The sequence below is a fragment of the Lepidochelys kempii genome, chromosome 11 (genome assembly GCF_965140265.1).
Source record: "Lepidochelys kempii isolate rLepKem1 chromosome 11, rLepKem1.hap2, whole genome shotgun sequence".
In the NCBI taxonomy this organism is placed as follows: domain Eukaryota; kingdom Metazoa; phylum Chordata; order Testudines; family Cheloniidae; genus Lepidochelys; species Lepidochelys kempii.
The window spans coordinates 32,349,486-32,376,922 of record NC_133266.1 but is presented as its reverse complement, the minus strand read 5'-3'; the positions used below and the strand labels follow the sequence as shown (position 1 = coordinate 32,376,922).

General features: G+C 40.9%; 1 protein-coding gene across 5 annotated transcripts in view; it reads left to right on the top strand.

The window, feature by feature from the left end:
• Positions 1 to 27,437, top strand: part of WDSUB1 (WD repeat, sterile alpha motif and U-box domain containing 1) — a 70,841-nt gene that overhangs the window by 24,993 nt on the left and 18,411 nt on the right. For 3 of the 5 annotated variants that reach the window (XR_012154266.1, XM_073305555.1, XM_073305556.1), the window contains exons 4-9: positions 4,489 to 4,581; positions 5,762 to 5,855; positions 9,266 to 9,299; positions 11,924 to 11,964; positions 12,054 to 12,160; positions 12,753 to 12,932. Coding sequence is in view for 4 of the 5 variants with exons in the window: in XM_073305555.1 (XP_073161656.1) it covers positions 4,489 to 4,581; positions 5,762 to 5,855; positions 9,266 to 9,299; positions 11,924 to 11,964; positions 12,054 to 12,160; positions 12,753 to 12,932 (549 nt within the window). In the remaining variant the exon portion in view is untranslated. Of the gene's footprint in view, positions 1 to 4,488; positions 4,582 to 5,761; positions 5,856 to 9,265; positions 9,300 to 11,923; positions 11,965 to 12,053; positions 12,161 to 12,752; positions 12,933 to 17,421; positions 17,843 to 19,143; positions 19,237 to 27,437 lie in introns of those variants that run through there. The other 2 variants (XM_073305558.1, XM_073305557.1) reach the window with 2 other exon arrangements.

Below are 27,437 nucleotides of genomic sequence, written 5' to 3'. Positions count from 1 at the left end.
TTAAAAATCTCAGTAGTGGAAAAAGGAATATTGAAAATGAATCCCAAAAGCTACTAGAAAAACATGCTGAAAACAGAGTTAGTAGCAATGTTGTTACTGATCTGTAAAACGAAAAGTGTGCATAATTTGTTCTATACATTCTCATTTTAAGTGCTTTCTTTTCGTTACAATTTATTGATGGAGAATAAAGGTGTTATTTCCCTGGGGATTTGATAGAATACAGTTGTTTTTCACAACTCCTTTCATATTCTCGGGAATCCCAAAGTGCTTGACAAACAAAACTTAATATCTCTTTATAAGGCTGTGACATCATATAAAATTGTGGGCCACCCCTTCACGTCAAGACAGAGTTTAGTATGGCCTTGTTTTTGCTGGGACTATGTCTTCACTGCCCCCCAAATGTGTTTTTTTTTTAAATGAGATAGCTTATCTATATTAGTTATATTACTGTAAACAAAACAAAAAACCCAACACCTGGTTTGGCAGTGAAGACTTAATCTAGGAAAAGAGATGTGTTCTTAACATGCTAGCTAACATGAGGTAACGTTAATAATATGAGGTAAAATTCTAGTGAAGAAAAGGAAGTTTGTAGCATTAACACAAATTAGCATTCCGAGTTGAAGACCGAGGGGGAGCCTAAAGTCCCTCAAACTGCCTTCTGTTTACTTGGACTTAACTCATGTTAGCTAGGGTAAAGAACAGGGTAAAGAACACACCTTTTTTATCTAGTGAAGATAAGGCTTCTGCAAGCATTGTATAAGGCACTTGTTTATGATCACTATTGAGGGAAATGTGATGGGGAGCACTCCCTTCCCCACATCAGCAGTTGTGGTTTGTACAGTTATTGGGTTTCTGATGTGGTGTTTCACTGACTGGATTTCTTGATATTTGGGGAGGGCAGGCCACTGACCGTTATGTACTGTTTTTAAAACAAAGATTATGAATGTTTCTCCCCTCCTCAATAACTGCTCCTGCTTTAGGGTTTGAGCCTTCAAAGTGTGTTCTGGCCCCAATCCAGCAAATGACTTAAGCACATTCTTTGCTGGATCAGAGCCAGTGTACTTAACACATTGCAGATTCGAGCCTTTGGACGTTTGTATAGCACAGAAGAGACAGAAACAATAAGAGTTAAAATATGGGACAGATTCTTTCCTGCACGATATCTTCACACAACATGGGAGATGGAGGGGGAGGCCTCAGAGAGCCCTGTTTTGGATTTGTGATTCCCAGGACCGGCCCTGTCCCTGTCCGTGCTTAGAAAATCTGGTGGGGAGCAATGTATTGTACCTTTGTCACAGGGTATTTAAAAGATTCTGTGCTGATGGAGGATTACTGTGGCAAAGAGGAGGGAGGTAGCAAGACCCAACTGCAGCACCAAGCAGGGAATACTCATCAACAGGGAATTCTCTGCTGGACATTTGCAACCCATTTATGCCATCTAAGTGGAGCCAAGGGGCCATAAACCAGATTGAGGATCTGGCCCATTGTCTGATTGTACCTAATAGGAAAATAATCCTAGGCCCAAACTGCAAAGATTAGATCCTATGCAAAACTTGTCTTTAAGATGTTTGGATCCAAGGCTTTGGGTCAGCCCATTGTACAGATAGAGGAAAGCTGCAAAGTTCAAAACTGCATCTGAGTTTACGCACAGTTCGTGGATTTTGGATCTGAGGTTGTGATTTGGACCCAGTTCTAATGAGAACTGGTCAAGAATATCTTTATTTCTGTGTGACAGATTACCCTAGATATGCTTCCATTATTATGGAGAACTAGAATTAAATTTTGTTCTGACTTACTGATTGGGGTGTGTCGGGTTTAATTCAGAGCAGGAGTTTAGCTGCTATGTAGGTCATGGGAATACATAATAAGGCTCTATAGGAGAAAGTTTCATCTAGTTTTTCCAAAATGTAAAACAAAGTTGGGCAAAGGAATAAATGTAATTTGGTTGTCTGGGGTCACTTCTCTGATTTTTCTACGTTCTCCACAGTCTTATACATATACACAGGTATCACTCCTTCACGCCTCCCCAGAGCTGTACCCAGCCATTCTCCTGGGAAAACAGACCAAATTTGGAGACATGCATACTGTCATTGCATTGTTAACTGTCCAGTAAAAGTGCCATTTTTAATTAATATCACATGAAAATCTGTATTAAACAAGGCTTGCATAAGGGCAGGAGAAAGCCGTTAGGCTTGGTACCATTTAGAAGTTATAAACATATGCTTCAAATTTCCTTCTCTTGAATTTTTGGATTTTCAAATGTAGGTTTTTACTCCCAAAACCCATTGCATACAGATTGGTTTTGAAATGTCAAGGTTTATGTCAAATTATGTGTGAAAGATTTATACAAAATTAAAATTTATGAAAAAGTGAGACATCTTAAATGAGGCACAAAGTTTTAAAGATTAAAATAACACAAATAATATAACAGTTGCCAAGGAGACAGGTATTTCCAGAGTCAGTAAAGGAGCGTGACCTTTTTTTTAGATTTTTCAGCCATCCAAACTGGACTGCATTCAGCACCTTCAGTAGACAAATTAACTAGCTAAAGGCAGAGTTCCACCCTCCAATATAGCTCCCACTTACGTTGTTGGAGTTACCTATTCAAACACTAATGATGAGTTTGGCCCATTATTTTTTAATGTGCAGATTAGCAGTTATATACAGTATTTAAAACAAATTTGCTACCAAGCCCTCAGTCAGTGCTGATCGCTTCTTAGGTTTTAGGAGCAGTTTTATCATACCGTTACAACTGCCTCACGCACTGCTCAAAATCTTAGAATACTTAGAAATGGAATGCACTCATTGGCATTGTATATTTTAAAAGAGCAAACTTCTTTCATGTGCACTGTTTTAATTATCTCTTATCTGTAATAACTAGAGCAGCTTTTCTCAAATTGGTACTGGGTTTGCAGTCAGTTGGTACATAGGTTCATTTATAGGAATATGAACACGTAACTAAATTGATTAGTTATGAAAATATGTGAAGTATTCTTGAATTTTACATGTGTACATTAGGTTTTAAAGTTTGAGAACTGCTGACCTGGAGAGAACATGCATACAACGTTTTAAGGCTCTCTGGCTTCATCCAACACGAAAAAGAAACAACCTTTATTATCCATTTTGATCAACCTATCTTCAAGTAGTCAATAATTTGAGTAGTAGGAGGAAGGAGAAACAAAAACTAAAGAAAACAAGACTGGCAACTATGAATGTACAGAGTATCTTTTGGAAAAACAAAAAACATCCCCACAGTTTTGTATTGCCAGGTTTGTCACAAAATTGTATCATCACAGTAAATTGGCAGTAGAATCTGTTTCTAGAGCTCTAACTTCTATATAAATCACCTTTTTCAAATACAGCAGAAGCTTGCTAATTTTTACTAATGACTGGTAGGCCCTTTGTGAATTACTGAATTTTGTGAATAAGCACACTAGAAAAAATGTGAGATCTGGTTAATGGTTTTACTTCTTTGTATTCACTGTACATTTAATTTGAAAATCGAAATTTCTGTCTGTAAGGACCATGCTTTTCCTGGTCCCCTTGTCGTATGGTATCCTTCTTAGGTAGATATTTAACTTAGATTATCATAGAAGTGTAGAACTGAAAGGACCTCGATCGGTCATCTGGTCCAGTGCCCTAATCTGTCTGGTGCTTTAGTCATTTATTTGATGATTGTGTATTAGATTTAATTATGATTATACCGCATAGTATTTACCTAATAACAATATAATTTGTTAGTTTATGTGTGGCATATATTGTAGAAGTTACGAAGTCTTAGAAAAGGCTTTCTACACTTAAGTCGTTGCTGTAAAATTGGAACGGAAATTGTTTTTAGTGTGTGAATTATAAATTTGGGCCTACTCTAAATGAAATAATATATATTAATCCTTGAAAATAAAAATGTTCATAAAACCGTTGCAGTTTCCTGTTTTGTGACTTTTGGTGGAGGGTTGTTTTGTTTTTGTTTTTTTAATATATTTTCTGTAGGACTTTTAAATCCTTTACAAATAAATCAGATCAAATACACATGGAAGCCACTCTTTTTTGTAGTCATAACATCACAAAAAAAGACTTTTTAAAAACTTTAAATAATGTGCAGATGCTTTCCTGCATTGTAGCTCCACTCGGCCTGGGAGGTGCAGAGGGGAGCCCTCAGGGAGAAATTAAACTATCTTGTATGGCTGGTGGTAGTCTTTAGCTTTGCCTGCTATCTCATTTTTATTGTCACAACTGCTCAGTTTTGGATTTCTTCCACCTGTATTATTCATGAAACAACATTTAAATATGATATCTGCTATATGATTTAACTTGATTGCAAAATCATAACATTAATTTGTATAATTATTTTATCAACCCTTTAAAAAGGTATTAGGAATGTGGAAGCTAATTTTCAAATTGAAATGTTAGAATTGTAACCTAGTGTACTGGTCTGTCATGTTCTTTTCGGTGCTTCTGGTCCCCTTTAAAACATTTTCATTTTATCAGATGGAGAACAAGGATCCAGATATTTCCGAATGGCATCTTGTGGTCAGGATAACCAGATCAAGCTTTGGCTTATTTCACTAGCTGATGTCTTAGGTATGTATAGCAATAATTTTCTTTTTTACTCAAAATTAATAGCTATTTAGTTACAATTTAGTGCTAATAAGCTCATATCTATCAAGGTTATAGGTACAAAGTTAGTGAGACTAATCACATACTTTTAAAGTTAAGCTCCTACTTAAGTGCTTTCCTAGAGTGGAGTCAGAGGGTCTCAACACTGTGCAGGATCAAGCCTTGCTTAACTCCTCTATTTATTAAAGTTTTTAACTGATGTACAGTAACCAGTTACAGTATGTTACAAATCCACAGAATAGTTCATACATAATTATGTTACGCATTTTATTATACAAGAATATTTTTTATTTGTTGGAAGCTACCAATAATTTGTTTGAGTGTAGAACTGTTGAAAGGTGCTAGGTTGACATGCTTGGAGACCAGAGTCCTCTCTTTATCTCTCCCAAAGAGGTACAGTCCAGACAGTGATGGTATTAACTACCCCAGTCCTGAGCTAAAGTTGACCGTCACTAGGAGTGACTCATTTGTCCATTAAATCCATGACATCTGCTAAAACTGAAACAAGTGTGTCTGCTGTGGGGTGGTTGCTTTGTGATTTAGGTACCAGTCCAGTAGAAGTGGAACTGAGAGCTCAAACTATTTTCAATAAACTTGAACCTTCCCTCCTCTTTTCTTTGTGTTCTGTACATAAGTGGGCTGTATGTACGTGTAGTTATTTAACTGTATAGGAATATAATTATAAATTCCATACAAAAACCTATTTTAAAAGAATATTAAGGTTTCAAAATGAAGCAGCAGAAGTGAGGAAATACTAAAGTTAAGGTTGCCTATGTAATCCTAATTACCCACTTCTGTGCATGCATTATGGTCTGAGGCCAGATCCATGAGTCTGCTTTGGTGGCACAAAACAGCTACAAAGCCAGTTTATCCAGGAATTCTAAGTAGAGTAGGACCATAATAACAGCTTCTGTGTCCACCCTTCTTGCACACTATATGGCGCAAGGGACCTGGCCAAAGAACAGAGGGTGTGGTTGGAGGGTGACCCTATGCCCCAATGATCCAACTGGCTTCACTTGATTACAATCAAGCTCTCACATTTTCAGTCCTTTTAAAGTAATAAATCAAAACATTTTTAAAAGGAAAATGATTGGTTAACAAGTTTAGAAAAATCATGTTCTACTTTTTATAATTGTGTTTGTAGGTTGTGAATTAAAATATGAATGCACATTGAATGGACACTCTGCCCCAGTCCTGGCTTGCGCTTTTTCCTGTGATGGGCAGATGTTAGTTTCAGGGTAAGCAGTTTCACTTAATTTTAGTTATTTAAGTTTTACAGTAGATGTCTGTGCTTAGATGAACATTTATCTCCCCCTTCTGAAGTGGAAATTGAGTTGTTTTTGTTTTTAAGCACTGAAGTTAATTCAGAAATTACTAAGGAATAGGATGAGTGTGTTTGGAGTGGGGAGAACTCAATTTCAGCTTTGGTGTATGAAAAGCTTTTCTGGACACTTATCTGCATTATTACATGAAGATAATATAAACAGTGGCCTAGAACTTTAAAAAAAATTACTTTGTTTTAAAATATTTCCTTTGTAAAATTTATATACCTACACATGCACACACAGTTTGAAAGTGATATATGTATTATAATGATGTTCTAGAATCTGTTGGAATAAGACTTATAACATTTAACTACCTAAAGGAATTCACTCTCTTTTTGGGGGAGAAAAACACATGCAAAGTGTTTATTTCTGGTGCTAGATTTCTGTACTTTTCCAAAAATTTACTCATAATATTTGTGGGCACATCAGAAAAACTCAAATTTATTATATATATATATATATATAAATAAAACCTGTAGATATATGTACAAATTCACAGTTTGCATGTACAAATGCTCATGTTCTGTGCAAAATACAATTTTTTTAATTGCAAAAAGATGTGCTTATAAATATTTCAGGCATATTTTCTGATATTTCCCCGCCATGTGAATATTGAATCAACAGTACTTAAGATCTACCTACTGTTTAAAAGAATATTTTATAAATATATTTCTCTTTTACAGTTCACCTTAATATGTTTGTAGAGGGTGGATTCTTCTGGTTTAAGCAGTGTTCGCTTATTTATGTGAACATCTTATTATTGATTTTAGGGTTTTTTTTAAATATATCGGAGGCAAAATTCAAATGCCCTCCATGTTTTTTCTATAATAGCACAGGAGACAAATGGAATCTACTACTCCATGTCAACAATGTGTAAAATAATTCACCCCTGGGGAGTTACTTTGTGGCAATGACTTTTTCTGTTATCCTGTATGATTTGCAAGGTGGGATACACATAGGCTTAGGGTTTTAATGCTGTTGTGATAAGTGAAAAGTGCTGTCTATTAAAGTAACGTAACAGTTCTCTCAGGATACATAGAACTCCCTTGGTACCATGTTTCAGACAGTGAAATCTTTCACTAATACTAGGAATATAAAACTTAAACTGGTTAACCAATTAGCATCAGTCTTACGGGTTTTGGTTAAATGACCAAACTCTGCTGCTGGAGCCTCGCCAGCTGCCGGGGGCGCGGGGCTGGCAGCCAGACCCCGTGTAAAACGTGGGGGTGCTGCAGCACCCCTTGCGCCCATAATTCCCCACCTATATGAACTGCTTAATGGTTAACCCTTTAACCAATAGAATTTTAAACCCTATTTACATCTCTGGCTAATGCTTTCATCAGGAATTAGCAAAAAATCCTAGACTGGTGTTGAAGCCTCCTGGCAATATAATTGTTCCTTCTAGTAGAATCAGTATTGTATAAAAACGTGAGGGTGGGAGAGAAAACAGTTATGGATAGTTTTACAAGAAAGGAAAATTTTAATGTTTTGGTAATATTAAATTAAGTAACCAATATCGTGGTGGGATCAACTTCCTTATTTTCTGTATTCGAACATTGGTTTTTTTTAAAAGAAGAAAATGGTAAGTAAGGTAGAATATTTATAATCATTCATGTTTTTATATATTTTAATGACATTATGCATGTTTTTATTCCACATTGTAAGAGATAATTACTTAACCTCTTGTAAGCTGTCAAAGTAGCAACTTGAAATAATTCCAGCAATATTTCAGTCATATGCCCTTTTAATGTCCATTCTATTACCAAAAAATTCTAAATTAAGGAAATGATTTCTTTAAAAAAAAAAAAAAAAATGTTGTAGATTAACCAGTAATTAAAGTCATAACAACAAATCCCAGAGGGCAATAACTTTCTTTGTCATTTTTCTTTGTGGTGTTTTTTGTTTTTGTTTTGGGGAGCCAAAGGTTCTTTTAATTCTCTTTTTTGATATTTTATTTTTGGATCACAAATATGGGAGGAGACTGGGGAGGCAGAGTAATGGTGCTGGGAACCAGACAGGGGAGAAAGCCTAGGGCAAAGGGAGACAGAGAAGTGGTGCTGCTGGGTCAAGACAGTAATTGGAAATGGATGGCAGTTCTCCTATCTTAGGGGTGAGGACATGCCTCTCTGGATATGTCTACACCACAAAGAAAACATGTGGTTGGCCTGTGCCAGGCTGCTTGGGCTCGTGGGCTGAGTACTGGGCTTTCGGACTCTGCAGAGCGGGAGAGTCCCAGAGCTCAGACTCCAGCCCGAGCCCGGAAATCTACACAGCAATGAAACAGCCCCACATCCCAGCCCGTGAGCCCAAGTCAGCTGGCACAGGCCAGCGCAGGTTCTTCTATACTGTTTAGACATACTGTCTGAGTAGCCAGGGAGAGGCAGTCATTTTTGTATGCCTTAAAGACTGACTTTTCAACCTGAAATTATCTCACATACATTGACAGTGGAATAGAGGAGAAAGTCAGAGGACAAACTAAAACACAAGATTTGATAAGATTTTTTGGGGCCAGGTTTTGGGCCAGTTGCATTATTTTTGAGGGTCTGATTCATGATTTTTGATCTTTTGAGGTTGGCATCCAATCTGTATAGATGTACTCAGGAAGAACTGTATGTGCTGAAAATAAACCTATAACTCTTTGTATTTGGATAATTTTACTAAAAATAGTGATATTTTAACTATGAAGTATTTTATATTCTGTATTGAGCCACTTCCTCTAGTCTGCTTTGCAGATATTCAAGGTCCAAATTGAAACAGAAATACTTGGAGGGTAGGAGCATAGGTGCTGGAACTAAGGGTGCTGAAGCGGTTTCCATCGTATACAGGGTTCACAGTTTGGTTCAATTGCTCTCAGCACCCCCCCTATAAAAATTGTGCAAGTACTCCAGGGTAGGAGAGCCCACTCAGTCAGATTTCAGTGTCCACACATGGTTGAGCCAACCTTTGCAGCTACTCCCTATACAGGAGCATGGAGTGAACAAATGTGAATGAGCTATTGGTGTGGTGATAACATGGCCAGTGGATTTATGTACTACACAGATATACTGCCTCAAAAACCTATTGGACTGAGAGGAGCTGTGGGCTTCAGCCACTACTCTTCCCGCTAGGCTGTACCTCAAGCTACTGTATAGATATTAAGGGCCTACTTCTAGATTTCAGTGAAGAGGATTGCTACATCTAACATCTGCATAGTTGCTGCCAGCAAATCTTGTCTGTGTAGACTTTCCTTATGGGACAAAAATTTGTCCCATAGTTTTTAATTATACAGTTTCTCATCTCTTTCCATGTCATCATTTAATTTAATGTGTTCTTTTTTTTTAAAGATCTGTGGACAAATCCATCATAATACATGACACTGTAAGTATTGTGTAATTCAAGATTGGTTTACTGAACTTTTTTTTCTTTAGTTTATATCCCTTCACCTAAAATGTTGTCTTCTCAAGACAGAAGAATAGCAAATATGACCTGAAATCTTTAGTGTGTATTTTTTTGGAGTAGGAGTGAGGAAAGTGTTCGTCCATATCAAAGTACAGAGACTCTCGCGTGCGCCACTTTTTTCTACACTTTATTCTTTTCTTATCTTGGTACTGTACAACCGAATCACACAACTGTATACGTATGTATCTGCACATTCAGGTGGATGAAATTTGTAAGTCTTGTGTCATATCCTCAAAAGCATGCAAGATTGCAGTTATTGATACAGGGGAAAAAATTGGAGTTTCCTGTATCAGTAATAGTTGTTTTAGGAATTCTTTAGTATATTATATGTACAAACATGGGCAATTCAAGGGGAGTGGTTAAGAAATAATAGCATTCTTTAATATCATACACTTTTTACATCTTATTGCTTAGACTTATTGCTTCACAGTAGGAATAATACCACTGAAAACTGGTAAAGCCTTCCTAATTCATCTGTACATAGTATTTAACTTTTGTCTTTCACAATATTAAAATTACTAATGTCTTCCTGAGCATGAAGGATAAACACACTTTGCCTATACAGTTACAGTGGTACAACTTTTGTGTATAGTCAACACCTAAGATTGAATGTGTTTAGGAATTCTTGTCTCACATAGAAGTGTAATGGTCCCTTACGTATTCAAATGTCAGTTGGTTTAAAGTGCTCACCCAGACCTGAAAGAATGATTCCTAATCAGAATATGAGCAAGATGACACCGAAGGCATAATTTGGCCCCAGTATTTTTCCTGTCTCCTCACCAGTGTAAATTCACAAATCAGTGAGGTTACTCTTGATTTACAGTGATGTAACTGAGAGCATGATCTGGACCTGAACTTCCCGAGAACTACAAGACATAGGAGAGGAAGCGTATTCACTCATTAAAGTCACAGAACTGGGAGATGTGAATTCTATTTCTGGTTCTTAAACAGACTTCCTATGTGATGGTGGACAAATTACTGTGCCTGTGGGGCTGGATCATGCCAGGCCTTCCCTGGGCGCTGACTGCTGCTGAAATACTTTTTGGACTCTATGCTTATTGTGACAGCAGCCGAAAGGTGATGAGGGAGGCATGTCCAGCCTCCCAGCAAATCAGAGTCTGAGGGTGTGTCCAACCAGTCATACAGCCTGTACAAAATCGAGCCATACTTGGTTTAGAGAGGAGAAGAGCTCTTGGCATTTGCCTCATGAGACCTCTGCAAGGAGATGTCCCAGCTGACCATGGCCTCACTGGGTAAATTGTGATAACCAGGCTGGGATGGATTGTATTTTCTTTTTCTTCATCGGTGTCAATATTGATTTATAGTGAGGTTTAGAAAGATTCATTGCTTTCTTTAAGTTATCACTTTATTTTTTTAAAAAAAAGGGCATGATTGCTGACTACTTAAAGAAATAAATTATTTGTTCCACAGTTCTGTTTAGTCCTATAATGTTAATTGGGAGATGATTCTCAGATAAATTGTGAGCTCTGAATAACAGGTGAATACCAATGGCACAACCATGAGAATATTTTGCTGCTTTCATGTTCTCAGAATCTTCTGAGTGTATGGAAACATAGTTAAGAAGCATGTGGAAAAACAGACTGTCAAACTTCTGCATCCAAATATGAGACAATAAGAAAATGAGAGATACAGAAAAATAGTAATGCATGAAGTTTAATAATGAATGTGACAGGGAAGAAATTATTTGACAGAATATTTTTTTTAACCTTGATTCTTGTTTAAACATTATAGGGAAAAAATCTGATGTACTTTATAGTAATAACAGTGAAAGAACAATAGGTCTGCATCGGATGGAGATAAATTTCAGTCCAACATAAGGGACATATCCCTCATGAGGGACAGTATGAGAGGAAAAACAGGAAAGTTGACAGGTCAATTAAAATAACTTGTTTTTGTTTTTTTTAATTTCTGACAATGTCTGTGAAAGGAATCATGCTACGCTAAAGAGAGACTCTTAAACGTTATTTAAAGGATTGGGATCATTGATTTGTTTTTGTGAATGGCAGCATCTAGTGGCCACATATGCAAACTACAGTTGCATAATCCTTGTGATGTTACAGACCCTGTTTTTTTATTTAAAGATTACATCCTGAATTCTATTTGAGTTTCAGTTATCAGTTCACTGTGATATGTTATTAATTCTAGTATTCTGGAAGAAATGTTTTTTTATTCTGATGAATAATCAGCCCATATAGAATTTTAGAAATGTCAGTTGAATATATTATATTTCTGTCTGCCAGGTACATTGAGGGACAGCTGTGTGTTCTGTTGGGATTGAACCTGGGGTTGCAAATCAGGAGATTTGAGTTCTATTCGCGGGTCTGCTGCTGACTTTCTGTGTGACTTTTGGCACATTATTTACCCTCTTCGTGCCTCAGTTACACCATCTTCAGAATTGAAATCATTATGCTTCCCCATCTTTGTAAAGTGCTTTGAGTTAAAAATTGCTATATAAATAAAAATGATTAACTGTGATTTTTATTTCTGTTTGACCTAACAAATGCAATACTTTTTATTTGCAGAAAACTGGGAGCATCCTGCACACTTTAACTCAGCATACCAGGTGTGAAATCCGTATAATCCTATATTAACCAAGTAAAGTATTTAATTTGTGATTTTAAATTTCAATTATTGAATTGCTTTTGTTTCTAGATATGTTACAACTTGTGCCTTTGCACCAAATATTCCATTACTTGCAACAGGTTCAATGGATAAAACTGTGAATATCTGGCAATTTGATCCAAAGCAACATTGTGCAGGTAAGTACATGCATTTTTTAAACCCACTCTTTTTATACGTCCAGTATGATATAGTTGTAAACCTATTGGGAGATACTATACAGACTGCTTTACCCTAGTATGTGCTCAATGTGTAATCTTAAATAGTATAGGCCCAACATTTGACCTTTCTTAAAATTGTTATTTACTATTGGGAAATGTCCTGTATGTTGGAAAAGAAAGAAGGAAGAAAAAATCTTTCAAATGTACCACTCCTTCTTTAAGGAAATTTTAGACCTAAACAAAAGAAGTGTTTTCTCTTGCATCTCTTTTTCTTACTCTCTGGGCAGCACTTAACTGACAAATATTATTCCCAGAGCAACACACACTTTGCCAGTGACACTTGTACACAAATAATATGAGAAACAGAAAATATAAGTTAATTGCAAGCATAGTTGGCAATAGGAAAAAAAAATTATTTGCTAATTAATATAGACAAAATAAGTCAGGAAATAAACATTCTAGCTCATAAAAGCTATGTTACAAAGGTATACCAAGAGCAACTTTCAATGCACAAGAGCAGTTCTGTTTCTTATTTCTTATTTGAAATTTTCCTTCTCTACTTGTTTCCAAGGAAGTGGACTGGAAGATGAACCTAAGATGTCTATTGAGAACTGGTCAGAGGAAGAGGTCTCAGTCTGGCTTTGTGCACAAGGTTTAAAAGACCTTGTTGGGATTTTCAAGATGAATAACATTGATGGCAAAGAGCTGCTGAGTCTTACAAAACACAGTCTGACTAACGACTTAAAAATTGGTAAGAATGTAAAGGCAATAAAATCGTAACCTTTTATAGGAATTTAGGAACTTTTAGGGTGGAAGGAGGTCAGGAATTCCATGTAGGTGTATCCTCTCCTTTAAGTTTACAGTTATCCTACCACTCTATTTTTTTTCTGTTAAATACAGTACATAGCCAAATACTGTTGATACTCTGTTCATCCAAAATACTTGTGGGGTTTTTTTTTTAAACTTTTCCCATCCCTAGAGACAACAAATGTACAACAATCTTGCATTGGCAGGGAGTGGACTAAGTTTCCTATTCTATAATTCTCAACTCTGAAATCTATGAGGTGGAAGAAAGTAATTTCAATTTCTTTACACACATACATGTTGTGATAAATGAAATGTGTGTGTGGAGGGGGGGGGCGGGCATAGCTCCCTTTGATGGACACCCAGCCAGTCAGTTAGCTGTAAAATCCCTCTTCGTAGCTGTTCTCTAATTGCTTTACCTGTAAAGGGTTAAAAAGTTCCCCAGGTTAAAAAATAAAAAATGGGCACCTGACCAAAAGAGCCAGTGGGCAGGCTAGAACTTTTTAAAATTGGGAAAGAAACTTTCCCTTTGTTGTTCTCAGGAGAAGGAGACACGGAGCAGCAATGCTATAAGCAGGAATGCTGTGTAAGGCTTGAATCAGGTATAAAAATTCATCTTCCATACCTAGAAGAAATCATTGGACAGGGCATATTTAAATAGACGCGATTAGGTTTATTTCTTTATTTTGGCTTTGGATCTCCTCTGTGCTAACCCCAGATGCTTTTATTTTGCTTGTAACCTTTAAGCTGAACCTCAAGAGAGCTATCTTGATGCTTAATTTTTGTAATGGTTTGTTTTAAGATCTAGCAAAAAGCCTAAGTTCCAAATATATTTCCTTTCTTTTTGTTTTTAATAAATTTTACCTTTTTTAAGACCGGGATTGGATTTTTGGTCCCAAAGAGGTATGTGCATATGTTGTTTGATTAGCTGGTAGCAACAGCTAATTTCCTTTATTTTCTTTCTCAGCTCTTCTTTGAAGGGGGAGGTGAAAGGTCTTCAGGGTACCCCACAAGGTGGAATTTCCAAATGCTCCTTCCTGGGTCCAAGGGTTTTTTTGCATTTGGGTGGTGGCAGCGTTTACCAAGCCAAGGTCAGAGAAAAGCTGTAACCTTGGGAGTTTAATACAAACCTGGAGTGGCAAGTATTAATTTTTAAAATCCTTGCGAGCCCCCACCTTCTGTACTCAGTGACAGAGTGAGGATTCAGCCTTGACACGTGTACACACTATAGTCAATGATTCTAGCTAATGTAAGCAGTGAACTGTTTTTTGTTGATTTTTTCCTGTCAGTCTGAAGAATCTGTGTGTGTTTGAAACATGTAGAGGCCATCAACCCTGGATTTAGTTGTGAATTATTTTGGGTGGAAAATACTGTAATTGAAAGAAATCTCATAAACAAAAATATGTGCTTTTTGCTAGATTTTTTTCCGTTAGCCATAGATGTTACGTTAGTTTCTAAAGTTAGTAGGGATTAGAAGAAGCTTGCTTCGTACAAGTAGTTTTTACAGCTATTAATCAAAAAGACACCTGGTATACAGTCCTACAATTTTATGCCAATAAAGTTGGGAGCTATATTGCAGAAGTCTGCCCAGAGGAAGTACTCTTCTATCAGGGCTGGGCTGTGGATGTCTGGCATGCCCAGTCAGCTGCTGAGTTGTGACTGGGGACAATAGCAGGGCAAGCAAGGTCAGAAAGCCGGGAAGTCAGGGTTGGGCACTAGCATGTCAGAGTTGAACCAGGTCAGGATACCAAGAAGTCAGGGCTGGGTGCCAGGTTACAGATAACAGTCCAGTAGTGAAGTCAAGGACAGATTAGGGTCAGAGGCTGGAGTCTAGGGTCTGTCGCAAACAGGGTCTGGAACAGAAGTAAGCAGGCAGGCAGTCTTGTTGTTGCTCAGACAGCTCACCATCATGGCTTCCTAATTTATATACTGGTATTGGCCAGTCAGTGAGCTGGGAGTGGCCTCTGCTTAGGCCCTGTTGGTGGTACTTCCTGCTGAGCCTATCTTTGCAGGGTCCTCCTATGCACACCTACCTCTAATGGCAATGCGGAGGCGTCAGTGGCCCAGAACCCCAGTGGGCTCAGATTCTAGCCCTACAAGTTCTTACATACATATACTAATTGTGAGAGGCCCCAGGGTACAATTTGGACTGTTGAATCATTGTGCCCCCTTAACTCTCCAGTCTGGTGTGTCCTATGCCCTGCTTTGCAGTGTGAGCTGCCACTTGGCCCACTCACCCCTGCTTCTAGTGTGCAAGTCACCCCCAGACAACTACTAGAGTGCTATGCTCAGCCACTCTTGAATTACACATAAGGCGACACCTGCATATCCCTCAGCCCCAGCTTTGCACGGCACCCCAGAAATGTGCGTCTTACACTGCTCAAGACCTCGTTGATCAGAGTAAGCTCATTAGTTTGTCATTCCATCAAAGGGTATGAATATGCACCAGCCCTTGTAACCGGAATAGATTCCCCAAACTTAGGTCAAAAGCACACTGGCTTAGAGAAAACATAAAATAAGTATATTAACACAGAAATACAGATTTTAATTGATAAGTGGTATAGAATTGGTTACAAAAGGAAATAAAAGGTAAAATCACATCTAATTCCTAAACTTTATCAAGCTAAGTTAAGTTTGAAGTAACAAGGTTTCTCTTGCCCAATTGCTTACAGCAGTCTGTGCTAACTGGAAAGCTTTTCCAGTTAGGACCACTCCCCCCAGTCCAAATGTTCCTTTGTCTTCCAGATGATCTTGTTGCCTTCAGAATAGGTAGGGAAGGAGAGGTGGTCTGGGGCCTTTGTTCCCCCTTTTTTATCTTGACTCTTTTTACTGGAAAAGTCCTTGCTGCGTCATGGGGTCAGGCAGCTCCATGGTTTACATGCTCGAGCAACTATCTTTCATGTGAATTATAAATTTCTTGTTAACAACTCCTCCCCTGCTAGTGAATGGCCGGTGATGGTTGCTTTACACCTGGCTGGGTGTTGGTCACTCTTTTGTTGCCACTGAAGAGCGAGTCTGTGGACATTGCGCAGACTCCTGTTTCAGTAGCAAACATACAACAAAATTTCATGACTTCATGTACCATGATACACAGATTTTAACAGGACAGTGATGTTCAAAAGACCATAACTTTTCCAATGATACCTCACAAGGCATGCTTTGTACAAATAGATCATAACCATATACAAGTGGTGAGTATGGGGGTACAGGGTATTATTTTGAGGTACACTGTGTCGCACTAATAGACAAGGTCACAACAAATATTTTACAATGAGGTACTAGTATATGTCAGATCACAGGAGGCATTATTGCATGAACTGCCTCATTGGGTTCTAGAAGTCAGTAGTTAGCTCTTGCAATTCTGAGAGTAGGTATCCATAAAAGACCGTTCTCCCAAGGAAGACCATTTCTGAAAAGCAAATGATAAAATCAATTTCTGTATAAATTTTATTAAACGTTGGAGATGACCTAAAACTGTGCTGTGGTGCTAATCAGCTGAGACTAATCAGATAATGCTGTCTACAGGGTTATGTGAAAATTGAAAGCTGTGGGACTGATAGTCTCCAGGAGGACTGACCCACTGTACATATCACACTCAGTACTAAGATGACACCATTGAGAACTAATTACAAACTACAAATAAGAAAATGAAATCTGATTTGGCAGAACCTGTAATAAGGATTGGTTATAGGATGCAGAGAAAAACAATGTATTGATTTTAAATATTTGAGTTAGAATAATCAGGAATTGACTCTAACCAAAAAAAAAAAAAAATGAATGTCATTTTTTAATATTACAAGCACTGTTAAAACATGCAGGCACATATCTGAGCCATACTTTCAAGGTTGGTAAACCCAAATTTTGACAAGCGCAATGATTTTTCTTATTTGTTTGCAAATGTCTGTGATACTTTATGGAGCAAATACAACCCCAATCTCTGCAATAGTGGAGGTCCCCTTAACAGCAGAATCAGTGATACAAAGAGACAGTTGGATAGTGGGCATGGAGCCCAGCTCTTAGAGGCTCTGTATGTGACTGCATGGAAGACATGGCCAGAAGATCTGCTGCTTCATGGATCTTTCTGTCTTCTCCTTACCGCAGGATGCGTTAGGATTGTGTTTTTGGGCTGAAGTGGCCTCCATGCGTTAGATTCAATTCCACTGCCATTCCAAGGAGATATTCAGTGTTCAAACCACTGGCCTGTGTTTCCCTGGGCTTGCACCTGTATGCCTCATTTTTTAATGCTCTTTTTTTATTAAACTCTGACTATAAAGGGCCAGTTTTTTTACCAATGTGTCTGTCCCGCGAGGGTTTGTGAACCCAAGCATTATGGCTAGAACACAAAGTGATCCTTCATGTCAATGTCCTTGAATTCCAGGCAATTCACAAAGCTAATGTGCTTTTCTCCCTCACACCATGGACTTGTCATACCACAGGCATCCAAACGAACCACACAACAATCTACTAACAAAACAGACAAGAGAAGGGCACGGTCAATCAGCATTGTCAAGAAGTTATGAACTAGGACTTTTGCATCAAGAAGGGCATTTCTCCCATTGCTGCGCACTGACAAGGTTATTAGAACCAGCTGGCCAATTATCTCATTTGGAGATTTTTTTCAAATCAGATGTGGTCCCTGAAGAACAGTGTACTCAAAATTGTCTTTCGGGTCTGGGGTATTCCTTCAGTTGACCTATTTGCAACAAAAGACAAGAAGAAATGCCATCAGTTCTGTTCGCGAGCAAGTCAAGGTCCAGGCTCATTAACTGATGTTTTTCCCCTGAGGTGGTGACTGAGTCTCATGTACACAATTTCCCTATTCCAACCCACAGGCAACCCTTAAGTTGATTTGCAAGACTACATCAAGATAATTCTTCTAGCTTCAACTTGGGTGAGACAATGCTGGCTCTTGAATCGAGAGGCTGTGAATATCCAACTTCTGTGGCCTCTGCCTCTGCTTTCAGAGCTACTGTCCCAGCAGCATGGATGGATGTTAGACCCAAAAATCCTGTACCTTTATGGCATGGCTATTGAGTGGTTAGGCAGGGAAGCACTGCCCAGTGGCAGTTCAGAAGGTATTGCTTACCAGTAGAAAACGATCCACTTATTTAGCAAAGTGGAAACTGTTTCCAATCTGGTCCACTCCACATACCTCCATCAGAAGCTAAGATTCAGGGAATTTTATAGTACCTGTTATATCTCAAATCCTCATGCCTCTAAGCTACCTGATAGTTCACTTAGCAGTGATCTCAGCAGTTCACCGTCCCATTCAGAGATCAGTTTTTTTCAAACCAGATGGTCTCTGGATTTTTAAAGGGGATTGTTTGACACCCCCCCCCCCCCCCCCGGTTAAGAACGCGTTGCCACTTTGGGATCTTAGCACTGTATTAACTGCTTTAATGCCCCCTCTTTTGGGGCCAGTGGCCTCTTCCTCTTTGCCTCATCTGTGTTCTTACTGCTATCACATCAGCCAGAAGAGTGGATGAGCTACAGGCTCTCATGGCAGGGTTTTTCAAATACAATGTTTTTCAAACAAAAGTAGCTTTGAAGCCCCAACTGAAGTTTTTAATTAGGTGATATATGCTTTTAATTTGAATATACTTACTGTTTTTGTTTGTTTTTCCCAAAACCATATTCATATGAGGACAAAACATCTACATTGTATGTAATGAGAGCATTATCCTTTTATCTGAACAAGACTAAGCCTTCCAGGCTGTCTCCTTAACTATTTTGTTCCTTACATTATCAGAATGAGTGGTCAAGGAGTAAACACAGACAATTTCTAGATAAATTATGCCCCGTATTACCACAGTTTATGGGGTAGTGAAAGCTTTTCTTCCACAGACTATTGGCTTGTACAACAAGAGCTCATACTGCACATGTGTAGGACTGCTCCCTGATCCTCGATGCATGCCTTCACTCATCATTACACCGTCAAAACTGTACTGAGATATGGTGCAAATTTTGGGAAGGCTGTTTTGCAGTCACTATTTAAGTAGACTCCAAGACCCACCTCCCAATGGTAGTGCTTGTAAGTCACCTGAGTGGAATGCACACAAAGAAGAAAAGTTACTTACCTGTATTATAACTGTTCTTCGAGACATTGTTGTACAAGAGTATTCCATGACCCATCCTCCACCTGTTTTTCCATGTTGTAGCGCAAAGGAACTGAGGGAAGTCAGGATGACGCCACCAGTATATAGCCTTGGGAGGGGACAGGAGAATGTACTGCCCCGATGGGTACTTCTGCAGAAAACTCTCCAGCTCCAGTGTGCTGGGCACGTGCACACCGGAATGGAATACACATGTGCAACAATATCTCAAAGATAAAAGTTACAACACAGGTAAGTAGCTGTTTTTTATAGCATCATGGACCTCCAATGCCTGTCTGTTAGCAGTGTTAATAGTGCCTGTGCTGTCAGAGAGAGAAGGCCAGAGGGGGAGCAGGTGGGGAGCTCCATCCCCAACTGCTTTAAAAGTGTAGTAAAATTACTACCAAGAATTGGACGGGGACAGGAGGAGCCACTTCATCCACGTCCCTGGGAAAGCAGATACTGTTTAGGACACCTATGCTTTGGGTGTCCCTAAACCTCCAACTGCCAGAAGCTGGGACTGGACAATAGGGGGTGAATTACTTGAAATTGCTCTACTCTGTTCGTTCCCTCTGAAACATCGGGCACTGACCACTGTCAAAATACAGGATACTGGGCTAGGTGGACTACTGCTCTCACGCATTATGGCCATTCTTATGCTCTTGTAATAGAAGCTAAATATTTGGGAACCATATATCCTCTAAGCTGACTGGGTGTTGCAGGAATTTCCGTGTAGAGTGAAGTGTATCCTTTCCCCCCACAACAAGATCTGGAGCAGGGACACATTCCATCATCACAAAGTCAGGCTCAGGAATGAGTGCCATGTCAGTGTAGCAGAATTAGCGCTGAGAGAGAGGAGTTGTCATTGTTGCTCAGAGTCTGAGTAAAGCGCCATATAAGACACGACCTTGAAACATTATTGATAGTAGCTGTGTGGTCCAGCCATGATGGTAGTTTAGTGATAAATTTTATTTGACAACATAATTGACACTGAGGCTGGGTTGTCAGATCAAAAAGGAGAATTTTCTATTTTCTGGCAAACTTACATATACTATTCACTTATTGGAATGATGACTAAGGAAGAAAAATATTCTTATGAATTTTTCTCAGTGTAACTAAGGCCATGTCTACATAGCAAGTTACTGCATAACAAGCCAGCACCAGCTTGCTGTGCAGTAATCACCTCTGGGAGCATTGCTACAGCACACTGAAATGTGCAGTAATCCGTAATCCTCTGAAATACAGTAGTTTAATATATACAATAGCTTAATTCCCTAAAGGCCACGTTACTTCTGAAGGAGAACATCCACATGGAGGTTTGAGGCACTTTAATTTATGCCATTAACACCTTTAGTTTATTCACCTTTCCTTTCCTGAGAGTCCCTGTGTAGACCAGACCTGATTTTTCGGGTCTTTTCATGCCCCAAATGGCTACAGACCCGGGGGGGCGAGTTGTATGGGCCCATGGTGCCCGGGCTCCAGCAATATTCAGGGCCCGGGGCCTGGCTCCACCAATGTTTGGGCCTGGGTCTCTCCCCTGGCCCCGCCTGCTGCCCCTACGCACCTCCCCCTGGCCCCGGAGTTCCCTGCCTCTCCACTGCAGCTCCCTGCTGCCTCTGCTCTGCTGGCTCCTGGCATCAGCTGCCACCACAGGATCCTAGTGCACCCAACCCCTAGTGCCAGGGCAGGCTGACCCTGACCCTGCCCTTTCGCCTCGGACCCTTCCTTTTTCTGGCGGGACACTCCACCAGCACAGGGGCCCCCCCGCCCGCAGTCACTGCTCCTGTCCCACGCTGGGCAAGGGGCAGCCCCATCCCCCACCCCCAGTGAGTCTACAGCGAGGGGCAGCAGCAGGGGAGGAGGCGCACATGTGATGGCAGCCCCATGCCCCAGTACCCACCACAGGGGAGGCGAGGGGGCTTCCTGTACCTGAGAGGGGCCCTAGGAGCTCGTGCAGTGACAGTGGTGTGGGGTGAGTGTGTTGCCAGGGGGATGCAAGGGGGCCCCTCCCTCAGAGCTCGCTGCTGGTGGTGGGGAGAGGGCTGAGGGAAGTCTTCCTCTCTGGCCCCAGCCCCGGGGCAGCCTGCCTGCACCCCAATCCCATCCCCAGCCCTGCCCCACCCCAATCCTCTGCCCTAGCCCTGAGCCTCTCCCATACCCGAAACCCCTCATCCCTAGCCAGAGCCCTCATCCCCCCACACCCTAACTCTCTGCCCCAGACCTGAGCCCCTCCTGCATCATGAACCCCTCATCTCCAGCCCTCACCACACAGCCCTCACCACACATCCCCAGCCTCACCCCTGCACCCCCTTCCTCTGCATCCCTTCCCACCCCCAAAATCCCTCCCAGAGCCTGCACCCCTCACGCCCGCCTGCACCCAAACGCCGTCCCAGAGCCTGCACCCCCGCCCCCTTCCTACATACCCTATCCTGCCCCCAACTCCCTCCCAGAGCCTGCACCCCTCACCCCCTGCCCCAGCCTGGAGCCTGCATCCAGCACCCAAACTCCACCTCAGAGCCTGCATCCCAGACTCCCTCCCAGAGCCCAATCTCTCACCCCTTCTGCACCCAAACTCCTTCCCAGAGACTGCACCCTAGACCTTCTCCCCCAACCCAAACTCCCTCCCAGAGCCTTAGGCAGGTGGGGGGCGGAGTTTGGGGGGGGCGGGTTCTGAGCACCACCAAAATTTCTACAAACCTGCCACCCCTGCTACAGATAGTGGCTTCTTTGCAGTACTTTTTGTGGGGGAGGGGGAATTGCAGGCCCTATCTACTACCTCACTCTTGGTTCTGCATTTCTTTGGAATCGATTCTCTTCTCTCCAAGGTGCCCAACAGCAGTTGTCCACAAGCCAACAGTGTACATCCAGTTATTTCAAAGGGGCACCATCAACTTGAAAGTCACATTTCTGTGAGGGAGTGGTCTGCCTGCCACAGATCCTATCACCCAAAATTATTAAAGCTGAAAGAAGTCAGCAATAAAAAAAATTCAGGGTGTTTATTTTGTGCATTTGACAGCAATTTCTGTAGTCATCTTTTCCTTTGCTGGAAAGACCCTTTAAACATCAACAAGGGAGTTGAAAAACATAGTTTTTCAAGAAAGGAAATATTAGGATATCTGTTTAAACAGTGCTCTATCAGAAAATGGATATTAAAAAATTAGCCAATTTTAAAATCATTCAAGTTGATAGTATCCCTTTAAATAAGTCAGTGTCCTGATATTCCAATATGCTGTACGCTCACAAGTCCCATTGACATGCTTCTGAACATTAGGCCACAAATTTATTTGGCATAGGATAGAAAATAAAATTAATTCACAATTACTTATTTTCTTATTGTATCTAACCAAAATTACAATAGAAGTACCTCTTCTTTCTTATCTGCGATAGGCTCACAACTTGGATTGCAAAGTATGAAAGTGTTGCATAGATAGTAAATAAAAATAGTTTCTCTCAGCCTAAAAGCTTTTAGGATTTCTCCCAGCCTGTCTGACTGACAGTTTAAGTGTGTCTTTAGAAATCTGTGTGTATCATGTCTCAAGATGGCTGGGTGTCTCCTTTTCCACTCCTTGGTATCCTATTCCCTTTGATCTGGAAATGCAGCGTTTACGAGGATTCAGATAGCCAGTTGTGAAGGAGCCACATTGTCCTTTTAGACAGGTTTCAGAGTAGCAGCCCTGTTAGTCTGTATTCGCAAAAAGAAAAGGAGTACTTGTGGCACCTTAGAGACTAACAAATTTATTTGAGCATAAGCTTTTGTGAGCTACAGCCACAAGTATTCCTTTTCTTATTGTCCTTTTAGTCCTTACACAGTAATTGTGTGTTTATTTCTGCAGTTCAGCCATGGTTGATAACTGATATATAATATAGGTGTTTTTCCTTATATTGTTTTCTGTTAGTTTTACATCTTTAGTCTTTACTTGAGTCCTGATTTGCATTTAATAAAAAGGGTTTCTTTGCTTCCCTGCAAAGGCGTTTAATCGAAGAGAAGGCAACCAGCAGAGGTTCACATAACATTTCATTAGCCCCTCTGATTGTTTTTGACACCTCTTTGAAAGAGTGCTTCATTACCATGCAAATAGAACTAGCCTCTGTTCCCAGACTAATTGTCATCTAACATAATATAAAGAACACAGTGATACATTTCACAAGTTTTTGGACAGCAAGATACTGACCATCACAGACATGTTTTCTAGTAAAATACAGTCTCATAGTCAAACAAGGTGCAGAAAATTTGCATTCTTTGCAAACATAGTTGCCTGTTCATTGCAGCTATATGATAAGCTTAGAAAAAAGATAGCAGTAATAAGAAGTATATTCTTCTCACATCACCAGCCCATAATAGAAGAGTTGTTTCACCCAGTAGACAGGTCAATCAAGTGTGCTGGTGCCATGGTTTCCCTCAGAGTCCCTTATCTTTCTCCAGTTTTCCAAGAGTTTAGACAAGTTCTGCTTTGCCAAAAAAAAACAACATGGTGAATCTTGATTAAAAGTAGTATTAAAGGGCTTCAGATGGAAACCCCTCAACCCTCCCAGCACAATCAGACTTTCCTGCAAAGGACTTGGAATACCTCTTCAGAGAGGTGTTATGCGTATTGGAGCTCAAAACAGGAAATCTCCTAGGGATCAGCCTCCTAGGCTGTAGCATTCCTTGGCCAGTTGGTACAATTTGTGGATTGTTTTGCATCCAGTTGAGATCAAGAATCCTTGATGATGTCTTCTATGTCTGAATGGTACATTATATCAACCAATAAAGAAGTCTCTGTATCTTGAGCAGGAAAAATAAGGAGCGTCAAAAGTGCATCTCTGGCATGAAAATTACTTACTAGGTTACCAAAAAAAAAAAAAGACTTTTCATCCACCAGTGTTACCCATCTAACAGGAGAACAGAAGCAAAGTGGACTGGCCCAGTCACCAGAATTTTCTCCTACAAAAGTGGTTGTTGAACCCCAGAATTCTTCATTGTGTTTTCAAGACGTGGAGTTCTTTCAACATGGATCTGTTTGCAATGGGGAAGCAAGCTCAAGAAATGTTGCAGTCAGATAAAGGAAGTAAGGGTCTGGAAAACAGGGATTTTTCCATTCTCTGGATAGAACACTTAAAGTATACTCGTCCTCCTCGATCCTTCATCTCTGAGGTGCCGTGAAAAGTGATAGCGGCTATGATGCATGATTCTTTCCATGTTCCATGAGGACCAGAACATTTACCTTTTCTCCTTTTACCTGAATCCAGCCTTGGGCACAGTCAATTTTTGGCACTTGCCAGACTTGGTCAGCATTTTATATTACTGGCACCCAGGAATTTAGGACAGTCAATAGGACAGAGCTGGTAATGCCACCATATAGTTAAAGTTGTCTGACACTTCCAGTTATAAGAATCTGTTTTCAATTTCATATTATTTTGCCAAACTTTAACTATTCAGGCTGAAATTTTCCATGCCAAGTTTCAACAAAAATGGTTCAGCCATTTCCAAGAAATGCAATTAGGGAAAAATACTTTGCCCATCTTAAAATATTTCTCATAACCATTCAGTTTAGAAACTCTAGCACCTCCATGCTTTGAAGTAATTACTTGAAATTTGGCAGGACGGTTGAGTTGGTTTCAGGAATATGCCTATGGGTGTTCCCGCAAAAAATTGCCCAAATTTGGCCAAGTTATCTCAAAAAATTCAATTTGTATATGCTCAGCAGAGGCTTGTTAGTGCGTGGCAGGTACATTCTGTAAAAAATTCATCAGCACTGAGCATGCTGCAGCCCAGGATTTCAGGGGTCTGAGCAGGACTTTTCTTGCAGTTGCTGCTTCCAGTTATTGTGGGCTGCTGTGGTACTGTGGATCTGAGTTGTCTCTCCTGAGCTCTCAGTGCTTCATTGCTGGTTCCCAGACAGTGTGGAGGAGGAATGTCCCCTCTGCATTTGGGTTGGTAAGAGCTGACCCTTGAAGGAATGGGGGTGGAGAGAGTATATGAAGATAAGCAATGAAACTTGAACTGGCTAGGCAAGGGGTTTTGGGGACATTGGGAGACAGGATGAGAGGGAGACTGACTGGCTAGGGAAAGAGACTGTGACATGGAGCCAGAGTCGAGAACTGAGATGAGGAGCCTGGGGAGAGAGATTAGAACGAGAAATTGGGGTGGAGGGAAAGTGAAGTCAGGAAGCCCATAGAGGAAGACTGGGATGAAGAGCTGGGGGGTGGGTGGGTAGTTAGGTTGGTAGACTGGGACCAGTTAAGCGATGAGATGGACTAGACCAAAGAGCTAGGGGCAGGCGTGGGGAGGAGACAGGACTGGCACACAGGGTAGGTGAGAGGGGATGGAGAAGAAGGGGGTCAGGTCTGAGGGGAACGAGGACTGAAAGGTCTAGAGCCTCTAGAGCCTATGCCTTTCAGAACCTGGAATGGAAAGCAAGATTCCTTAGTCAAAACATTCATCTGCTGCTAGCAAGTAACTGTGAAACCCATTGCAAAGTATGTATCTCATTCCTCTCTACTGCTGGTCCATGTAGACAAAGACAGCCTACTACTGCTATCAGTTATTCAACTACAATTCATGGGAATATGATGTCACATGATGGAATTCGTTTTTTCAGTTTACTTGTTTTTTAAACTCGGAAAATTACATCAAAAAACCTATGTCTTATGGAAAGAAATAGTTTGTGACAGTATAATCATAGACTAATGTAATGCGAATACATAAGGAGACCAAATGAAGGTTGCACAGACAAACCTAATTCTGGCATTTTCTAATTTTTGAGTGCTTGACATTGCAACCGTAATATTCTTCTAATGTAGTTTTTTGATTCATAAATAAAATGAAGGAAGTTTACATTGCAAATGAGTTGCTATGGACACTTAGGTCTTTTGGAACTCACTCAGCTGGAGGCATAGTGATTTACTGAGCTAAGGATAATTAAGGATATGATTTGGTTACAGAGACTTTAACAGATTTCCATGACTTCTTCAGCTTGAGCCTCGGGGTAGGCGGGACTCGGACTTCAGCATCAGCCCCACCATGACTATACCCTCATTTTTTTTCCCCATGACTGTTCCATGTATTTTGCTTACTTTTACTGTGACAAAATTGTCTCCATAATGATCATCCTTCTGTCTTGTTGCACGTTTATCAGGCTCTGTAGAGTAGATTTTAGTGCCTTCTTGAATGTGACATTCCAAAGACGAATCCTGAATGCTTGGGATCCAGTATGTCTGAGACCTTCTCCAGCTTGTCCCCCCAGTGAAGATTTGGGGAGTTGTTCAGCATACACCATTTATTCCAAATGGTAATGCTGTGTGCTGGGCTGGGAATAGCTCAACAGAAATCTATCCCAACTACCTGGTTGGAAAATGTGGCTTTTATGAAACTAGTTTTTCAGAAATAATGTTTTAGATAGCTCAATACGTTTTGATTGGAGCTTAACTAGGAGAGGGCTTTTGAGGAGGCAACTGGGATGACCTAATCCTGCTTGACAGAAATTTAGGAAGCCTGTCTGTGTGTTCTAGATTGGGCAAAGATGGTTATAAAAAATATGATTTTGAGGTATGGAAGTAAAAAAAAAAAATTACGATGTTTTGCTTTGCTTTCCTTTGTGTTTTTTTTTCCTTTGTCAATTGCAAATTCGCCTTTGGGCTTATTGCAATATTAACATGCAAAAGACTCTCTAAGACGGGGTGGGCAAATTTTTTGTCCCAAGGGCCACATCTGGGTGGGAAAATTGCATGCAGGGCCATGAATGTAGGGCTGGGGGAAGGGGTTGGGGTGCGGGAGGGAGTGCAGGGTGTGGGAGGGGGTGTGGTGTGCAGGAAGGGGCTCAGGGCAAGGGGTTGGGGCAGAGGAGGGGTGCGGAGTGTACAAGGGGGCTCAGGGCAGGGTGTTGGGGCGCCGGAGGGGTGTGGCACCAGGCTCAGGGCAGGGTGTTGGGGCGCAGGAGGGGTATGGGGTGTGGGCTGCAGCCCGGTGCTGCTTACCTGGAGCGGCCCTGGGGTGGCAGCAGGGCTCAGGCAGACTGCCTGCCTGCCCTGGCCCCGCACCACTCCTGGAAGCAGCCAGCACCACGTCCTTGCAGCCCTGGGGGAGGGAGGGCAGAGACTCCGTGCGCTGTCCTTGCCTGCAGGCACTGCACCCCGCAGCTCCCATTGCCCACGGTCCCCATTCTCGGCCAATGGGAGCTGCAGGGGGTGGTGCCTGCAGGTGAGAGCAACACATGTCCCTCTCTCTCCCCCCTTCCTCCCCCCCCCGGGGCTGCAGGGACATGGTGCTGGCTGCTTCGGGGAGCTGTGCGGGGCCCGCAGCACCACAAGGGTGGCAATCCCATGGGCTAGATCCAAAGCCCTGGTGGACCAGATCTGGCCCACGGGCTGTAGTTTGCCCA